Raw genomic sequence first — 17,566 nt, forward strand, 5'->3', positions numbered from 1 at the left:
GAGCTGAAATGACGCATCTTGCTGAGACAGTAGCACTGCCTACACCATTCTTTTCTTTTCTTTTTTTAAGATGGAGTCTTGCTCTGTCGCCCAGGCTGGAGTATAGTGGTGTGATCTCAGCTCACCGCAACCTCTGCCTCCCGGGCTCAAGCAATTCTCTGCCTCAGCCTCCCGAGTAGCTGGGATTACAGGTGTCCGCCACCATGCCTGGCTAATTTTTAAATACTTTTAGTAGAGATGGGGTTTCACCATCTTGGCCAGGCTGGTCTTGAACTCCTGACCTTGTAATCCACCTGCCTCAGCCTCCCAAAGTGCTGGGATTACAGGCGTGAGCTACTGCGCCTGGCCGGCCTACACCATTCTTTACACTGAAAGGTTTAAATGGAAGGTCACATAATTCGAATGGATGATTCAGTATCTCTAAAACAGAAGAAAAAATTTACTAATTTGCTAATCTAAATGTTAACCAACAACCTCCCATCACTTAGATTTTGTACTATTCCCTTCATTTAATGCCTTCCTACTACCTTTTTCTATCCCTCTCCTCCTCCTATGAAAAGGGAAAATGATATATTTTCTGAAATTTTAAAGCTTATTACGGTCATGAAATCACTGCTGAGCTGAAAGTGTACTACAAGGTAGGAGTTCCAACACCACAGCTACTGGTCTGTCTTCATGATCCCACAAAAGTCTCCTATGTCTGCTTAGGAAGGGCCCAAGCTGGGGCTTTGATTATCACAAAGTAGAACAGGAAATACAAACTGTGTTATGAAAATGTATTGAAGAAAACTAAAAAGAAGCCCTTTCTCCAAAATAAACAAGAACTCTATAATAGGGCATTCTGATAAGTTGCTTCTCACTTTTAACACCATTAAATTAAAAAAAAATGAGAAGAGTATTGCATGATAAAAATTTACTCAACACCTCAATCTGACATTGCTTTAGGACTAAATATTTCTACTTATCAACACTACTCACAAGCCTTCATGATATGCAACTACTTACTTCCTATTAAAAACAACAAAAGTGGGCTGGGCTCGGTGGCTCACACCTGTAATCCCAGCACTTTGGGAGGCCAACGTGGGCGAATCACGAGGTCAGGAGTTTGAGATCAGTCTGACCAACATGGTGAAACCCGGTCTCTACTAAAAATACAAAAAATAAGCTGGGCGTAGTGGCAGGCGCCTGTAATCCCAGCTATTGGGGAGGCTGAGGCAGGAGAATCACTTGAACCCGGGAGGCAGAGGTGCAGTGAGCTGAGATCACGCCACTGCGCTCCAGCCTAGGCAAAAGAGTAAGACTCCGTCTCAAAAACAAAACAACAACAAAAGTGGCAGGGCACAGTGGCTCACGCCTGTAATCCCAGCACTTTGGGAGCCCGAAGTGGGTGGATCACTTGAGGTCAGAAGTTCAAGACCAGCCTGGCCAACACGGTGAAACCCCATCTCTACTGCAAATACAAAAATTAGCTAGGTGTGGTGGCGTGCACCTGTAATCCCAGCTATTCAGGAAGTTGAGGCAAGAGAATAGCTGAATCTGGGAGGTGGAAGTTGCAGTGAGCTGAGATGGTACCACTGCACTCCAGCCTGGGCAACAGAGTGAGACTCCGTCTCAAAAAAAAAAAAAAAAAAATTCCCTCAAAAGTAAGAAAACAAAGGCTTAAAGCTTAATCATATCTTCTGCCATGAAACCTTCCTATACCCTTACCCTAAAGGCATTCTGATCTCATCTGTATCTTCTCTGTTCATTTATTCCTCTTACTAACTTACTTTTTAACTTGTGTTATTGGTATTTGTAAACGACTTTTTTGAAAAGCAGAAATCACCTCTTACTTGACTTGATGTCTCCCACTGTATTCTACACAAATAGTGTATGAGACAACTGTTTGGCAAATGAAAGAATAAACTCTGAGGAGATGGTCGTTTCTGGGAACCCTAAAACTGCAGGCTGGAGCAGGAAGTATCGAGACTAATGCAGCTCTCTTCATGTTTAGTAAGTGATCTCACTTCTCAGTGTCTGAAATTAAGCCAGCTTGAGGGTAAGCTGGAGAGAGGAGAGCATTTAAAATATTCCCTCTGGACCAGATGCTGTGGATCATGCTGGTAAGCTTTGGGAGCCCAAAGCCGGAGGATCACTTGAGCCCAAGAGTTCAAGACCAGTCTGGGCAATGTAGCGAGAGTTCATCTCTACAAATAATAACTTTAAAAAATTAGCTGGGTGTGGTGGCATGTGCCTCTTGTCCTAGCTACTCACAAAGCTGAGGTGGGAGGATCTCCTGAGCTCAGGAGGTCAAGGCTGCAGTGAGCTGTGCGACCACATTCCTGCCTGGGTGACAGAGTGAGACCCTGTCTGAAAAATAAAATAAATAATTCCCTCAGAATCTCTGGGTAAGATATGACAAAAACAAAGTTGCAAAAGCAACTGTTTCAGTTTTTCTCTTAGCTTTTTGTTTACCAGTTACCGTGAAGATGAGTAAGAACAGTAGCAAGTGAGGTACATTCCATGCAATTAATCTTCAGTGCCTTCCTTCCACCCTCACTCTCTATATCCTACTCCCTAAAAAACAGTATTACAAATGGTTACTTGTGGCTATCACTTTGAAATCATGGGGATAGCTAGTTGATGATTAATTTACAAATCTATGTAGTTACATTAGTTCGCTAGCAACTAAAATCATACCTTCTTAAAATAATTTTGCAAACTTGTCATTTTTTTAAACTATGTTTAGAAGTCTTGTCACTATTTTTAGCCATTATTTTATTTTAGAGTTTTCAGGGAAAGGTGGAGGGAAGTATTACTAGTGAGTGCATTTAAGTCATTTTTTTAAATGACTATTTTTATATCTACTTCCTTCCCAAAATTATGTGAAGCAGATTATTTCATCTCATTGTAAAATGATACCAGAACAAAGTGATAGGCTGTTAGCCTTTTCTTATAAAACAATGATGCCCTAATTTATAGTTTCTACACAGAAGCACTGCTATTTTCACAGCGAATTCAGGTTATTTCATATTATTCTACTCTATGAACAGATGGGTATATGTATTTATTAAGCAGTGTAGATCTCATGAATGAAAAATTAGAAAATCACAGACATTACTTTAAGAGCTTTCAGAATCCTTACATTTGTTTATCTTTAGTGGATACACACAGGCACAGAGATGGAAAAGTTTCCCAACTACAGATATGTCAAGGTGGCACTGAAAAATCTCTCAACAATTGTTACAAAAAATGGAAAGACAATATACATAAAGTTATCTTATAAAATGTTACATGATTAACATACACAATAGATCAGACACTCAACAAGAAACCAAAATATCATTAAGTCTTCAAAACAAAATGCATTTGGCTAGTCTATTTCTTTTTCCTTGAAAATTTAAAGGATTAACTTCTTTGAGCAAATAACATACTAGACTAATTTAATGAAAGTGAAAACAAGAACATTTAAGGAATAGAGAAAAGAGGTAAAACAGAGAAGAAAAACATGCACAAGCCCAAAAAGAACAACAGTCTGTATATGTATCTTATGTGATCTGAATCAAGTTATTTTCCTTTGGGTAAAAATGTTAATTTTTGTGGGGAAATATTCATTAGAATAAAAGTAAGCAGTGGAAGATTATGGGAATCACTACAGAATACAATGGCTGTGGCTTAGTGTTAAATTCACTTATTAAAATGAGAATCTCTGGGAAATAAGAACAAATAAAGGTGAATCTCAGCATGATATTCTATTAAGAAAGATGTGAATTAAATAGCTAGTGATATAATGTAATTAATCAGCTTTTTAAAAAAGTTGTGGCACGTTCTCATCCATATTTCATTTCAAAGACTTTACATGGTAATCCTCAGTACCATTAACAATAGGTAAAAATTAGGCCAGGTGTGGTGGCTCACACCTGTAATCCCAGCATTTTGGGAGGCCGGGGTGGGCGGATCACCTGAGGTCGGGAGTTTGAGACCAGCCTGATCAACATGAAGAAAACCCGTCTCTACTAAAAATACAAAATTAGCTGGGCGTGGTGGTGCCTGTCAGCTACTTGGGAGGATGAGGCAGGAGAATCACTTAAACCCAGGAGGCGGTGAGCCAAGATCCCGCGATTGCACTCCAGTCTGGGCAACAAAAGCAAAACTCCGTCTCAAAAGAAAAGAAAAGAAAAGAAAAAAAAAAAGTAAAAACAACACATGGGAGGTGTTATTATTCTTATTTTATAGATCAGAAATATGCTTTCAATAATTCTTGTTTATTTATTTATTTATTTATTTTGAGACGGAGTCTCGCTCTGTCGCCCAGCCTGGAGTGCAGTGGTGTGATCTTGGCTTACTGCAACCTACACTTCCAGGGTTCAAGCGATTCTACTGCCTCAGCCTTCCAAGTAGCTGGGACTACAGGTGCGTGCCACCACACCTGGCTAATTTTTGGTATTTTTAGTAGAGACGGATTTCATCATGTTAGCTAGGATGGATCTCTTGACCTTGTGATCCACCCGCCTCAGCCTCCCAAAGTGCTGGGATTACAAGCATAAGCCACCGCGCCTGGTCTATTTTTTTAAACATTTGAAAGTACAACGCACAGAAAGTATAATAACTTTAAGGTGGCATAAAAGTTAGGTGTTAGAATTTTTATCTCAACCACCAAGCCAAGCTGACGTTTAGAACAGATAATGGGCCCTGTATCTGAAAACAGAGAATACTGAAGTATTTGATATTTCCATTATCCCTAGTTTGCTGCAACATGTTACTTTTCAGTTGACAGAGGTCAAAAATCAAATTCACCTCAAATGATAATGATTTTAAAGGATGTTAAAACCTGGGTTGTATTGTTTAAAAACAAAATTTATAACATGAGTGAAGAAAAAAAATGTTACCAGAATAAAGCAATGAGATCATGCTACCACTGCTCCATCTTCACAAATTTATAGTTGTGAAAATCAGCCACTGTCTTGTTTTGAACCAGGTTTAGTTAATGACTATGTGGTAGTTATCATCAGGAGTCTGCATTCTATAGCTGAGGCTCTCCCCTAGCCATACTTGGAGATTCAGGAGAGTCAAAAAGACAGATAAAATTTGGACAAAGGCCAGACGCGGTGGCTCAAGCCTGTAATCCCAGCACTTTGGGAGGCCGAGACGGGCGGATCACGAGGTCAGGAGATCGAGACCATCCTGGCTAACACAGTGAAACCCCGTCTCTACTAAAAAATACAAAAAAATAGCTGGGCGAGGTGGCGGGCGCCTGTAGTCCCAGCTACTCAGGAGGCTGAGGCAGGAGAATGGCGCAAACCCGGGAGGCGGAGCTTGCAGTGAGCTGAGATCTGGCCACTGCACTCCAGCCTGGGCGACAGAGCGAGACTCCGTCTCAAAAAAAAAAAAAAAAAAAAATTTGGACAAAGACAATGTGATCTAGCAAAGTCGCCTTGACCTAAATCAGCAAACAGCAAATGCTTCACCATTCATTGTAGTTTTACCTCTTGAGGAAGTTCTAGTTTAGAACGGTCAGTTCCTTCTTTTGACTGAAGGCCCATCAGATAAGGGACAGGAGCATCAAGAAAATGTAGCAGAGAAGCAGGTAGGATGGGCACATAAACATGTTGCCATTGAAACGGGAACAAAAGCGTGGTGATGCCTTCCGCCACAGTCATCAGGCGTTGATAATCTGCACAGAACAAGGAAAAAGAGAGGGGAAGAGTGCAAGGAAAAACATAATCACTTAATTAGGCTGGAAAATGTGGATTTTAAGAAAAAAATTTATGCGTTAAAAGTAAATATTTCTTTATGATCATGCAGAAAATAGCTCAGTTCTATTCCACTATAATTAAATAATTAAATGGTTTCATTTGAATAGTTTTAAGGGAGTGTGGGTAGGTGGGAAACATCACACTCTTTGCTTCTTAAAATCATGGGTAGGCGAACTTATATTCTCTTAAAGTGTGGCGAAATCAAGAACTAATAAAACTGCTCTTGGCATTTATCCCACTAAAAATGTACAAGATACAGTGTAACATTATTATGATGATGATTTTTGAGATGAAGTCTCACTTTGTTGCCCCGGCTGCAGTGCAATAGTGCGATCTCAGCTCACTGCAACCTCCGCATCTTGGATTCAAGCGATTCTCCCGATTCTCCTGCCTCAGCCTCCCAAGTAGCTGAGATTATAGGCGCCCACCACCACACCAGGCTAATTTTTGTATTTTTCGTAGAGATGGGGATTCTCCATGTTGGCCAGGGTGGTCTTGAACTCTTGACCTCAAGCAATCCGCCCATATCAGCCTCCCAAAGTGCTGGGATTACAGGCGTGAGCCACTGCGCCCAGCCAGTATAACATTTTTGATCACTTCTTTATACATGCATGCTCACACAATTCCCAATTCAGAGGCATTTTTCTTTTTCTCTCTTTTTTTTTTTTTTTTGAGACAGTCTTGCCCTGTTAACCAGGCTGGAGTGCAGTGGCATGATCTCGGCTTACGGCAACCTCCATCAGAGGCTTTTCTCTTATATGGTATATATGATCGTGGCTATAGCTTTTGGTTAGCTGATTATACTTATTTTAGCCTTTACTTTGGGAGTACAAGAAGTCAAACAGATACATGCATTCATAGTCACACTTCCTATGTCTACCCCAACCACAAAACTATCACAGCTGGGTATTCCTGAGTTAACAGAAAATTAAGGATTAGTGTTTTTGTTATGTTTTATTTACATGAACTCATTAGTTTACCAAATTTAAAAGCTCCCCACAACAGTAAAGTAGCCTTTTAAACCACTCTGCAATGGCTGCTTTATACTTACGTATGTCCACAATTCCTATTTAAATGTTTAGAAGTAGATACGTTGGCCGGGCGTGGTGGCTCACGCCTGTAATCCCAGCACTTTGGGGATCACAAGGTGATCCGCCAAGGTGGGCGGATCACAAGGTCAGAAGTTCGAGACCATCCTGGCTAACATGATGAAACCCCATCTCTACTAAAAATACAAAAAATTAGCCGGGCGTGGTGGCGGGCGCCTGTAGTCCCAGCTACTCGGGAGGCTGAGGCAGGAGAACGGCGTGAACCCAGGAGGCGGAACTTGCAGTGAGCCGAGATCGTGCCACTGCACTCCAGCCTGGGCTACAGAGCGAGATTCTGTCTCAAAAAAAAAAAAAAAGAAGTAGATATGTTTTAGAATTCAGATTTTTTAATTAAAAAAAGCAATATGGTGCATATACCACATACATGAACTATCTAGGGCAGTATCCTATAATCAAATACATTAGAATTTCTGTAGCAAACCATATATGTCCCAGTAGGACAGATAATCAAAGAATATGAATAGGGTCACTCTGGTTCAGGTCTGGTTTTGCTGATGAATGAGTTACAAAAAGAATGTTTGGTTTTTAGAATTTTTTGGATTTAAGAATTGAAGACAATGGATTGTGAGCTTGCAATAATCCTTTCACAGAATCCATTGTGAACAAATACAGTAAAATCTTTGGGAGGAAGAATTTAGGGGAGTCTTTTAAAAAAGGTTAAGGAAATGATCAGATGTTACTTGAGTCACATCAACTCAAAGACCTGACCAAGCATAAACAGGATGTTTTACATTTAAATTTTTTCTTGTGTCATTTTATAATTTTAAATGACTACCTTTTTGGTAATGAATCATCAGTTATCCACAGCCCAAGTTTACTTAAAATTTTCCTTATTTGATTCATAAAGATTCAAATTTTAGGTGAAAACCTGTTTACAGGAATAACTTCTAAAACAAACACCAGGTGGCCTGCGGGTAGGGGTCAGCCATACAAGCACAAAGAGCTAATAACCTAATTACCTGGGGTGGACACACACATTTTATCAGCTGAGGCCCACTGAAGAAGCTAGGCTGAGACAGCTGGCACTCTCTGTGCAGGTGAGGCGGGTAGTAGAGGAGACCAGACAATCAGTTCCTACCACTCTGCTAGGAATAATCAGGCAGATGTTTGAACTGTAGGCAATAAGGGTCTTTTATCCCAGGGGCGGAGATGGGGTGAGGATGAAAAGTTGACCTGAAACCCCTGAAGTCGGCTGGATGCCCCCTAGGTGTAGAAGCTGTGCCCTAATTAGAACTAACTGAAGTTCTGCACCATCACAGGACTCGATTATGGCCCCTGGCCCCTGTACTGTCTCTCCTCTCTGTGAGTTTCCTAAGGACAGAGTGGCACCCATTTTCTCTGGTTCTACCCATAAAGCACAGGGCCTACTTCACACCCAGTGTGGACTAACACTTACTGACACTACTAAATGTTATGTTTTTTTCCCTCTTAAGTTCAACAAAATCCTAACAAAATACCAAAAAAGGCTGGCCAGGCGCAGTGGCTCATGCCTGCGATCCCAGTACTTTGGGAGACCGAGGTGGGAGGATCACCTGAGGTCAGGAGTTAGAGGCCAGTCTGGTCAACATGGTGAAACCCTGTCTCTACTAAAAATACAAAAACCAGCAGGGCATGGTGGCAGGCACCTGTAATCCCAGTAACTTGGGAGGCTGAGGCAGGAGAATTGCTTGAACCCAGGAGACAGAGGTTGCAGTGAGCCCGGATTGTGCCACTGCACTCCAGCCTGGGCAACAGCGAGACTCCGTTTCAGAGGAAAAAAAAAGAAAAAGAAAAGCCAAGCACAACACCTGTAATCCCAGCACTTTGAGAGGCCAAGGCAGGTGAATCACCTGAGGCCAGGAGTTCAAGACAAGCCTGCCCATCATGGCAAAACCCCATCTCTAGTAAAAATACAAAAATTAGGCATAGGGGCACATGCCTGTAATCTCAGCTACTTAGGAAGCTGAGGCACGAGAATCGCCTGAATCCAGGAGGCAGAGGTTGCAGTGAGCTGAGATCACACCACTGCACTCCAGGCCTGGGTGACAGAGTAAGATTCTGTCTCAAAAAACCAAAAAAACACACAAACAAAAAATACTCAACAACAAAAACCCACCAGGAGTAGGAAGAGACAATTATGTACAGTTACAGACCATGAAGACGAAATCCAGAGAAATCTCCTTAGATTCTACTCTGTGGTCATCATTTCAACCAAGGATTGGGGCCTTTTATATTCTTGTAACCTCAGTATTTACCACAGTATCTGACATATAATAGAGGCCAAAACAGTATTTTTGAACGAATAGATGATGAGTGGGAAAAGAATATATATAATCTTGCTAGACAGCTATAACTTAAAAAGACATGCTTAGATTTTATTCCATCCATGTGTTGTGGGTGTTCTATGTCTATTCTTCTTTCCAGTTCTGCATTTTCTTCAAGACTGGTTGAAGTACCACACACATTTTTTCTTTTCTGAGATGGAGTTTTCACTCTTGCTGCCCAGGCTGGAGCGCAATGATGCAATCTCAGCTCACTGCAACCTCCACCTCCTGGGTTCAAGCGATTCTCCTGCCTCACTCAGCCTCCTGGGTAGCTGGGATTACAGGCACCGCCACCATACCTAGCTAATTTTTTTGTATTTTTAGTAGAGATGGGGTTTCACCATGTTGGCCAGGCTGGTCTCGAACTCCTGACTTCAGGTGATCCACATGCCTCGGCCTCCCAAAGTGCTGAGATTACAGGCGTGAGCCACTGCGCCCGGCTCACACATTTTTTAATAATGCAATTATTCAGCAGAAACAAGACAATTCTTTTTAACTGAATCAAGAAATAAAAGGCAGATTTTTCTTCTTTAAGCATTTTTTTTAAACTTAAGTATTTTAGGAAAGTCTTTTTATAATTGATACTCAAAGTGATGAATGCATAAAAGAAGTCATTTTAATATTTAAGACAGGCCTCAGCATGGCACATGAGGCTCTTCATGATTTGGCCCTTGTCTACCTCATTCCTTATCACCACTCTATATGCAGTAAGATCATCTGCTTGCAGTCCATGTTTTCACAGGCCCTGTGCCCCTTGTATATTGTTTTCCTCTGCCCAGAATGTCCCTTCCTCTCGCACTGCCTGACTAGGTTCCACTTTTTCCTCAGGCAATTGCTTCTTTGGAAAGCCTTTCCTAACACTTCTTATCACCACCAGGCTACTATCTACATGCTTCAACAGTACCCTATCTGTATTTCCATCACAGGAATTACTCATCTCACTAAAACATTACAATTCTGTCATAATTCTCTCTTTATGGTTTCTCTTCCCCAATACACCATCATCTCCTACAGAGCAATATCTGTATTCTTCTTTTTATTTATTTTTGGAGGCAGGGTCTCACTCTTTCATCTAGGCCGGAGTGCAGTGGTGCAGTCTTGGCTCACTGCAGCCTCTGCCTCTCAGGTTCAAGCGATTCTCATACCTCACCCTCCCGAGTAGCTTGTATTACAGCTGTACACCACCACACCCGGTTTTTTGTGTTTTTTGTAGAATGGAGTTTCGCCATGTTGGCCAGGCTGGTCTTGAACTCCTGACCTCAAGTGATCTGCCTGCCTCCGCCTCCCAAAGTGCTGAGATTACAGGCATGAGCCACTGCGCCTGGACATATCTGTATTTTTAATCTTAGAATTGTTAATATTCAACATATGACCTACTACATGGTCAGTAGCCAGTAAATATGCTTTGGGAAATTAATATGTTAACATCCAAGGCATGTAAAATGAAATAAAAGTAGACATTAAAAAATTATGCTTGACTATATTACACAATAAAAACATACTGTCAAGAATTTGCCTACTGGTGGCTCTGGCACAGATCCCAAGGTGGCAATGGCCTCTGCTGCCGCAGTCCCTGCCATGCTGTCCACTAGCATTACTGTGGAGAATAAGATCAGCCCCTCGAGGGCAACAGAGGGGGATGGGTCTGGAGCTGCAGTTGGCGGCACAGGAACCATGGTGGTGCAGATCAGGAGCTGTGTCTAGCAAGCTTTATGCCTTGCCAAGCACTGCCAATGGAGATGTGAAGCTGCTGGTGGTATTCAGCATGCCTCTGGTAGACTTCCTGATGTAGCTGGAAGATTATACACTTATGATCCTGGATGCTGTGACTGACTACTTTTTATTTTTATTTTTGAGACAGAATCTCACTCTGTTGCCCAGGCTGGAGTGCAGTGGCATGAACTTGGCTCACAGCAACCTCTGCCTCCCGGGTTCAAGTGGTTCTCCTGCCTCAGCCTCCCCAGCAGCTGGGATTACAGGCGCACGCCACCAGGCCTGGCTAATTTTTGTATTTTTGTAGAGATGGGGTTTCACCATGTTGGCCAGGTTAGTCTCAAACTCCTGACCTCAAGTAATCCGCCTGTCTCAGCCTTCCAAAGTGCAGGGATTACAGGCGTGAGCCATGCGCCCGGCCCAATGTGACTGAGTATTATCTGAATTACATTGGCTTTGAGGTCTCAGACACATGCATAACTTGGTTTATCTCCCTAGTTTCACAGAAATTTATCTCAGGCATTGCCAACAATGACTTACGGCACTGGAAAATGAAAGGCACAGCCTCTGGCAGCTCCTGAAGTAAGAGCAAAGACTAATCATGGAGTACTTGACCCCTGTCCTCAGTATGACATCAATGTGGGGCCACCACACCACCTAAGCCACCCAACCTAAATATGTTTGTCTGTAACAAGCTTCACTGTGACCAAAAATGTCAAAGAAAGGGCTAATTATAGATTAAACACAGGTAAAGAGAGAATTCATAAAGTAGGAGACAGATGTGGAGAAATTACCCAGAATGCAGCACAGAGACACACAGAAAATGGGAATGAGGCCAGGTGTGGTGGCTCATGCCTGTAATCTCAGCACTTTGGGAGGCCCAGGCGGGTGGATCACGAAGTCAAGAGATCAAGACCATCCTGGTCAAAATGGTAAAACCCCATCTATACTAAAAATAAAAAAATTAGCTGGGCATGGTGGCATGTGCCTGTAGTCCCAGCTACTCAGGAGGCTGAGACAGGAGAACTGCTTGAACCCGGGAGGCAGAGGTTACAGTGAGCAGAGTTCACACCACTGCACTCCATCCTGGGTGACAGAGTGAGACTCTGTCTCAAAACAACAACAATAACAACAACAACAACAACAACAAAGATGTTTAATTAGAGTTTCAGGAGGATTAAAAAAAGATACATGAAAGCAATATTTACCAAGATAGTCGAGAATTTTCCAAAATGGGTAAACGACAGTTCTTAAATTTCAGGAAACATAATGAATCACAAGCAGAATAAATAAAGCAAGCCTCATTCAGATAAATCAGTCACAATATTGGACACCAAAGACAAAAAATCTTAAATATAACCAGAGTTGAAACAACAGATTTCTGGCTAATGAATAATAATGACAGTCATTCATTAGAACGACATTAGAAGTGATAGCTGACTTCTCAACAGCAACACAGGAAACCAGAAGATGATAGAATATTATCCTCAGAGTACTAAGAGAAAAAAAAAACCTTTTAACATAGAATTTAACATCCAATGAACTATTTAAGATGATAGAATATTATCTTCAGTGTATTAAGAGCCGAAAAACAAAAACTTTTAATATAGAATTTAATATCCAACGAACTATTTTTCAAAAACAAGGAGAAAACAAAATCTAACAGAGAAAGCTACCTCAGGAAAGGAACTTCTAAGAATACATGTTAGGAAGAAGACTGATCTCAGAAGAAATCTCTAAGATTGAAATAAAATTGTGAATTTTCAAAAAATAATAACTGAGGCTGGGTGCAGTGGCTCACACCTACAATCCCAGCACTTTGGGAGGCTGAGGCAGAGGACTGCTTGAGCCTAGGACTTCGTGAGCAGCCTGGACAAGATAGTGAGACCCCCATCTCTACCAAAAAAAAAAAAAAATTAGCCCAGCTTGGTGGCGTGTGCCTGTAGTCCCAGCTATCAGGAGGCTGAGGCAGTAGGATCGCTTGAGTCCAGGAGTTCAAGGATGCAATGAGTTATGGCTGCATCACTGCACTCCAGCCTAGGTAATAGAGTGAGACCTTGTTTCAAAGAAAAACAAAATAAGGTCACTATGAGTAAATTTAAACAAAACCAAGTGTATAGAATAAAAATGTCTAATTTGAGGGATTACTAAAACTGAACAATCATAACAAGTAAGCCACGATGAGCATGGAGTTAAAGCATTTTATAGTATCTGTAAAGATTCTATAACATAAGAGTAACTGTTCATGTTGAAATCTCAAAATTTACCATTAAGAGCATATAACATCTAAACAGAAAAAACTACAATGAGAAAAAAATTTAAATCAATTCAAAACATCAAAAACAAAGAGAGAGAGAGAGAGAGAGAAAAGCAAGACAAATGGCCAAAATAAATGAAAATTTAAAAATTCTTAGAATGAGCCAGGTATGGTGGCTCACACCTCTAATTCCAGAACTTTGAGAGGCTGAGGTGAAAGGATTGCTTGAGCCTAGGAGTTCCAGAACAGCCTGGGCAACATACGGAGACCCCCACCTTTAAAAAAAATTAAAAATTGGCCAGGTATGGTGGCATGCACCTGTAGTCCCAGCTACAAGGGAGGTTGAGGTAGGAGGATGGCTTGAGCCTGAGAAGTTGAGGCTACAGTGAGCTGTGATCACACCACTGCATTCCAGTCTGGGTGACAGAGAAAGACCCTGTCTCAAAAATATATATATATATATTTTTAGAATTCAATGATAATGAAAATATCAGATACTAAGACTTGTGGGATGCACCTAACACAGGACTCAACTGCTTAAGATGCTGATTTTGGTGGGCAGGTGGGGAGAAAGAAAGGTTTAGTAAGCCCAAAGAAAGTAGCAGAAAGAAGTGAATAATAAAAATAAAACCATAAATTAATAAAACATAAAACAAAGGTACAATAGAGGATACCAATGAAAGTAAAAGCTGGTTCTTTAAAAAGAGTAATAGGGCTGGGCACAATGGCTCATGCCTGTGATCCCAGCACTTTGGGAGGCCAACACAGGAGGATCGCTTGAGCCCAGGAGTTTGGGACTAGTCTGGCCAACACAGTGAGACCTTGTCATTTCAAAAAATAAAAAAAATTAGCCAGGCATGGTGGCATGCACCTGTAGTTCCAGCTACTTGGGAGGCTAAGGCAGGAGGATTGCCTGAGCCCAGGGAGGTCAAGACTGCAGTGAGCCTTGATCATGCTATTGCACTCCAGGATGGGCAACAGTGTGAGGCCCTGTCTCAAGAAACCAAACAAACAAAAAGAAGTAATATAATTGACAAACTTCAGGTAAAAATAACTGGGGAAAAAGAGACTGCACAAACAGTATTAGGAATGAAAAGGAGGACAAAACTACAGATATAACAGGGGTCAAGAAAATAAGGAAATATTAAGACATTTTACTAATAAATTGAAAGCTTAATAAAAATTTTCTTAGAGAAAATAGTAAGGACAAAAATTTATTCAAGAAAAAAATAGAGGTGGCCAGGCGCACTGCCTCAGGCCTGTAATCCCAGCACTTTGGGAGGCCGAGGCAGGTGGATCACTGGAGGTCAGGAGTTCAAGACCAGCCTGGCCAACGTGGTGAAACCTGTCTCTACTAAAAATACAAAAATTAGCTAGCTGTGGTGGCATGTGCCTATAATCCCAGCTACTCAGGAGGCTGAGGCAGGACAATGACCTGAACCCGGAGCAGGACAATGACCTGAACCCCTGGGTGACAGGCAGAGGTTCGCAGTGAAAAAAAAAAGAAAGAAAGAAGGAAATACAGGGCGCTTCTGGACTGGCATGGTGCTGGATAAGTCCCTGATTTTGCAGTCACCCTCTTCCAAGTTGTAAAACAATAAACCAGTTACAGTAAGTAAACTTTTCTTGAGCTGTGAATCATTCTGGGAATTTATAGCTTGAGGGGTTGGGGGATGGTGGTGGAGAACCCCTGGTTTGTGGACATGGTTTGGACATGGTAGTTTGTCCCCAATGTTGGAGGTGAGGTATTTGGGTCCTGGGGGGGCATCTCTCATGAATGGCTTTGTGCCATTCTCATGGTTGTGAGCGAGTAGTTTTCACTCTTACTTTCCGTGAAAATTGGTTATTGAAAATAGTCTGGCATCTCCCTCCTCTCTCTTGCTTCCTTCCTCTCTCTTGCCATGTGATTCTGGCTCCCCTTCACCTCCTGCCATGAGTAGATGCTTCCCAAGGCCCTCATCAGAAGCAGATTCTAGCACATGCATAGAACTGTGAGCCAAATAAACCTCTTTTCTTTTTTCTTTGAGACAGGGTCTCGCTCTGTCATGAGGCTGTAGTACAGTGACATAACCATGGCTCACTGCAGCCTCTAACTCCTGGGCTCAGGTGATCCTCCACCTCAGCCTCCCAAGTAGCCGGGACTACAGGCAAACACTACCATGCCTGGCTAATTTATTATTATTATTATTATTTTTGAGATGGAGTTTCACTCTTGTTGCCCAGGCTGGAGTGCATTGGCGCGATCTCGGCTCACAATGCAATCTCTGCCCCCAGGGTTCAAGCGATTCTCCTGCCTCAGCCTCCTGAGTAGCTGGGATTACAGGCATGCACCACCATGCCTGGCTAACTTTGTATTTTCAGTAGAGATGGGGTTTCTCCATGTTGGTCAGGCTGGTCTTGAACTCACAACCTCAGGTGATCCACCCACCTCAGCCTCCCAAAGTGTTGGGATTTACAGACATGAGCCACGGCACCCAGCCTGAAACGAAAGTCTTTTTTTTTTTTTTTTGAGACGGAGTCTCACTCTGTCGCCCAGGCTGGAGTGCGGTGGCCGGATCTCAGCTCACTGCAAGCTCCGCCTCCCGGGTTTACGCCATTCTCCTGCCTCAGCCTCCCGAGCAGCTGGGACTACAGGTGCCCGCCACCTTGCCCGGCTAGCTTTTTTGTATTTTTTAGTAGAGACGGGGTTTCACCGTGGTAGCCAGGATGGTCTCGATCTCCTGACCTCGTGATCCGCCCGTCTCGGCCTCCCAAAGTGCTGGGATTACAGGCTTGAGCCACCGCGCCTGGCCTACGAAAGTCTTAATATAGCATTAACAAAGGTTGCATGGACTATAAGGACCCTCAGATGGTTTCCCAACATTAAAGGGCCAAAACAAATCTGCTCTATTTGCCCCAGCATAGAGAAATTTTAAATGTAAGAAGGCAAAGATTATAGTTAGAAACATGATCTGGAATTGCTTCGGGATATAGTAAGGCAAATTAATCAAAATAAAGACTGACAAAAGGGCCAGGATACCTTGCTGAACTACCAAAACCTAATGCACAGGAGTGGGTCAAATAATCAAGGGTTGGAGAAGTTTCTGGGGACTCATTTGAGAGCCTTATACGCTGTTACACCAAAATCTTTTGGTGAAGTCTTTTTTTTTAAAAAAAAAAAAAAGATAGGGTCTTACTCTGTCACCCAGGCTGGAGTGCAGTAGCACAATCTCAGGTTACTGCAACCTCCATCACCCAGGCTCAAGCGATCCTCCCACCTCAGCCCCTGTAGTAGCTGAGACTACAGGTGCACACCACTATGCCTGCCTAATTTTTGTATTTTAGTAGAGATGGGGTTTTGCCATGTTGCCCAGACTGGTCTCAAACTCCTGGGCTCAAGTGATCCTCCCGCCTCAAACTCCCAAAGTGTTGGGATTACAGGCACGAGCCACTGCCTCAATACAGTGGCTTGCAGCCTTAGTGCAGACTACAATTAGAATGATAATATATTAAAGTGTTAAAGTTGACAGGATTAAGGAGGAAGTCTGAATGAAATTGGAACATTTAAACAGACTTTACCTAAATGTTTCATGGGAGTGGATCTTACGTTTGACTGTTTCACCCCATTTCTCCTACCTAGTACAGTAAAAAAGAGGACACAGTGTCAATCTACCTTTCAAGCAATATTAATTGGACATGCTAAATGGGAATGAATTAGATTGCCTGAGCTCACACAGTGTAGAACAGAGAAGCTGGAGCACTGGTACAAATTCTCTGTATGTGGAGTGTGGGCTAGGGCTATGTCAAAAGCCTGTGAGTGCCTCCCAGTGACAACTATCAGGGTGCTGGACTACAGAATTTCCATTTGAGGGGCAATTACTAAGTATGCTATTGGATATTGATTTAAAGTGCCCCTATGGCTGAAGGACATAAAATAATGCTGAAACTTGAAATATCCATGGTATCTAGGGGGATTTTGGAAAAACACTCAAATGGGAGAGGACACTGCCCAAAAGAGTTCCCTAATGAAAAAGAAATGGTTTATACTGGATCTTGTTACCAGAGGAATGCAAGGAAGAGATTCTCACATATAGGGAGCCTCTTTTTCCCTAGGACTGACTTTGGAACTGTAAGAGAAGCTTCTACATTTAATTGTCACTTGGACAATGCACTATAAACACCTCTCAGTTGACCAACAAAGTACTGCTTGGTTTATGGATGGCAGTTCCAAGGAGAATGATGATGTTCGCTTGAGCATGCCTAGCAATTTGTGATGAGAAAGCTCCCAACTTTTTCAAGAAAACTTCAAGTAGCTTCCACTTTCTGACAAGGTTAATTCACATACGACTCAGAGGGATGAAAGAACAGAGGGATGGCAGAGGAGCACTGCAAAGGCACACAGGCATGCAGTGTGGTGTGGGCGGTGGGTAGTGGTTTATTTCAACTATGAAGAACCAAAGGAGGTAAGCA

The 17,566-nt window shown here is 42.3% G+C and overlaps 1 protein-coding gene across 7 annotated transcripts in view; it reads right to left on the reverse strand.

The window, feature by feature from the left end:
* Positions 1-17,566, reverse strand: part of DENND5B (DENN domain containing 5B) — a 330,200-nt gene that overhangs the window by 198,665 nt on the left and 113,969 nt on the right. For all 7 annotated transcript variants that reach the window (XR_007717930.1, XM_050750275.1, XM_050750279.1 and 4 more), the window contains one exon: positions 5,466-5,653. Coding sequence is in view for 6 of the 7 variants with exons in the window: in XM_050750275.1 (XP_050606232.1) it covers positions 5,466-5,653 (188 nt within the window). In the remaining variant the exon portion in view is untranslated. The remainder of the gene's footprint in view (positions 1-5,465; positions 5,654-17,566) is intronic.

This window comes from Macaca thibetana, chromosome 11, assembly GCF_024542745.1.
Source record: "Macaca thibetana thibetana isolate TM-01 chromosome 11, ASM2454274v1, whole genome shotgun sequence".
Lineage (NCBI taxonomy): Eukaryota > Metazoa > Chordata > Mammalia > Primates > Cercopithecidae > Macaca > Macaca thibetana.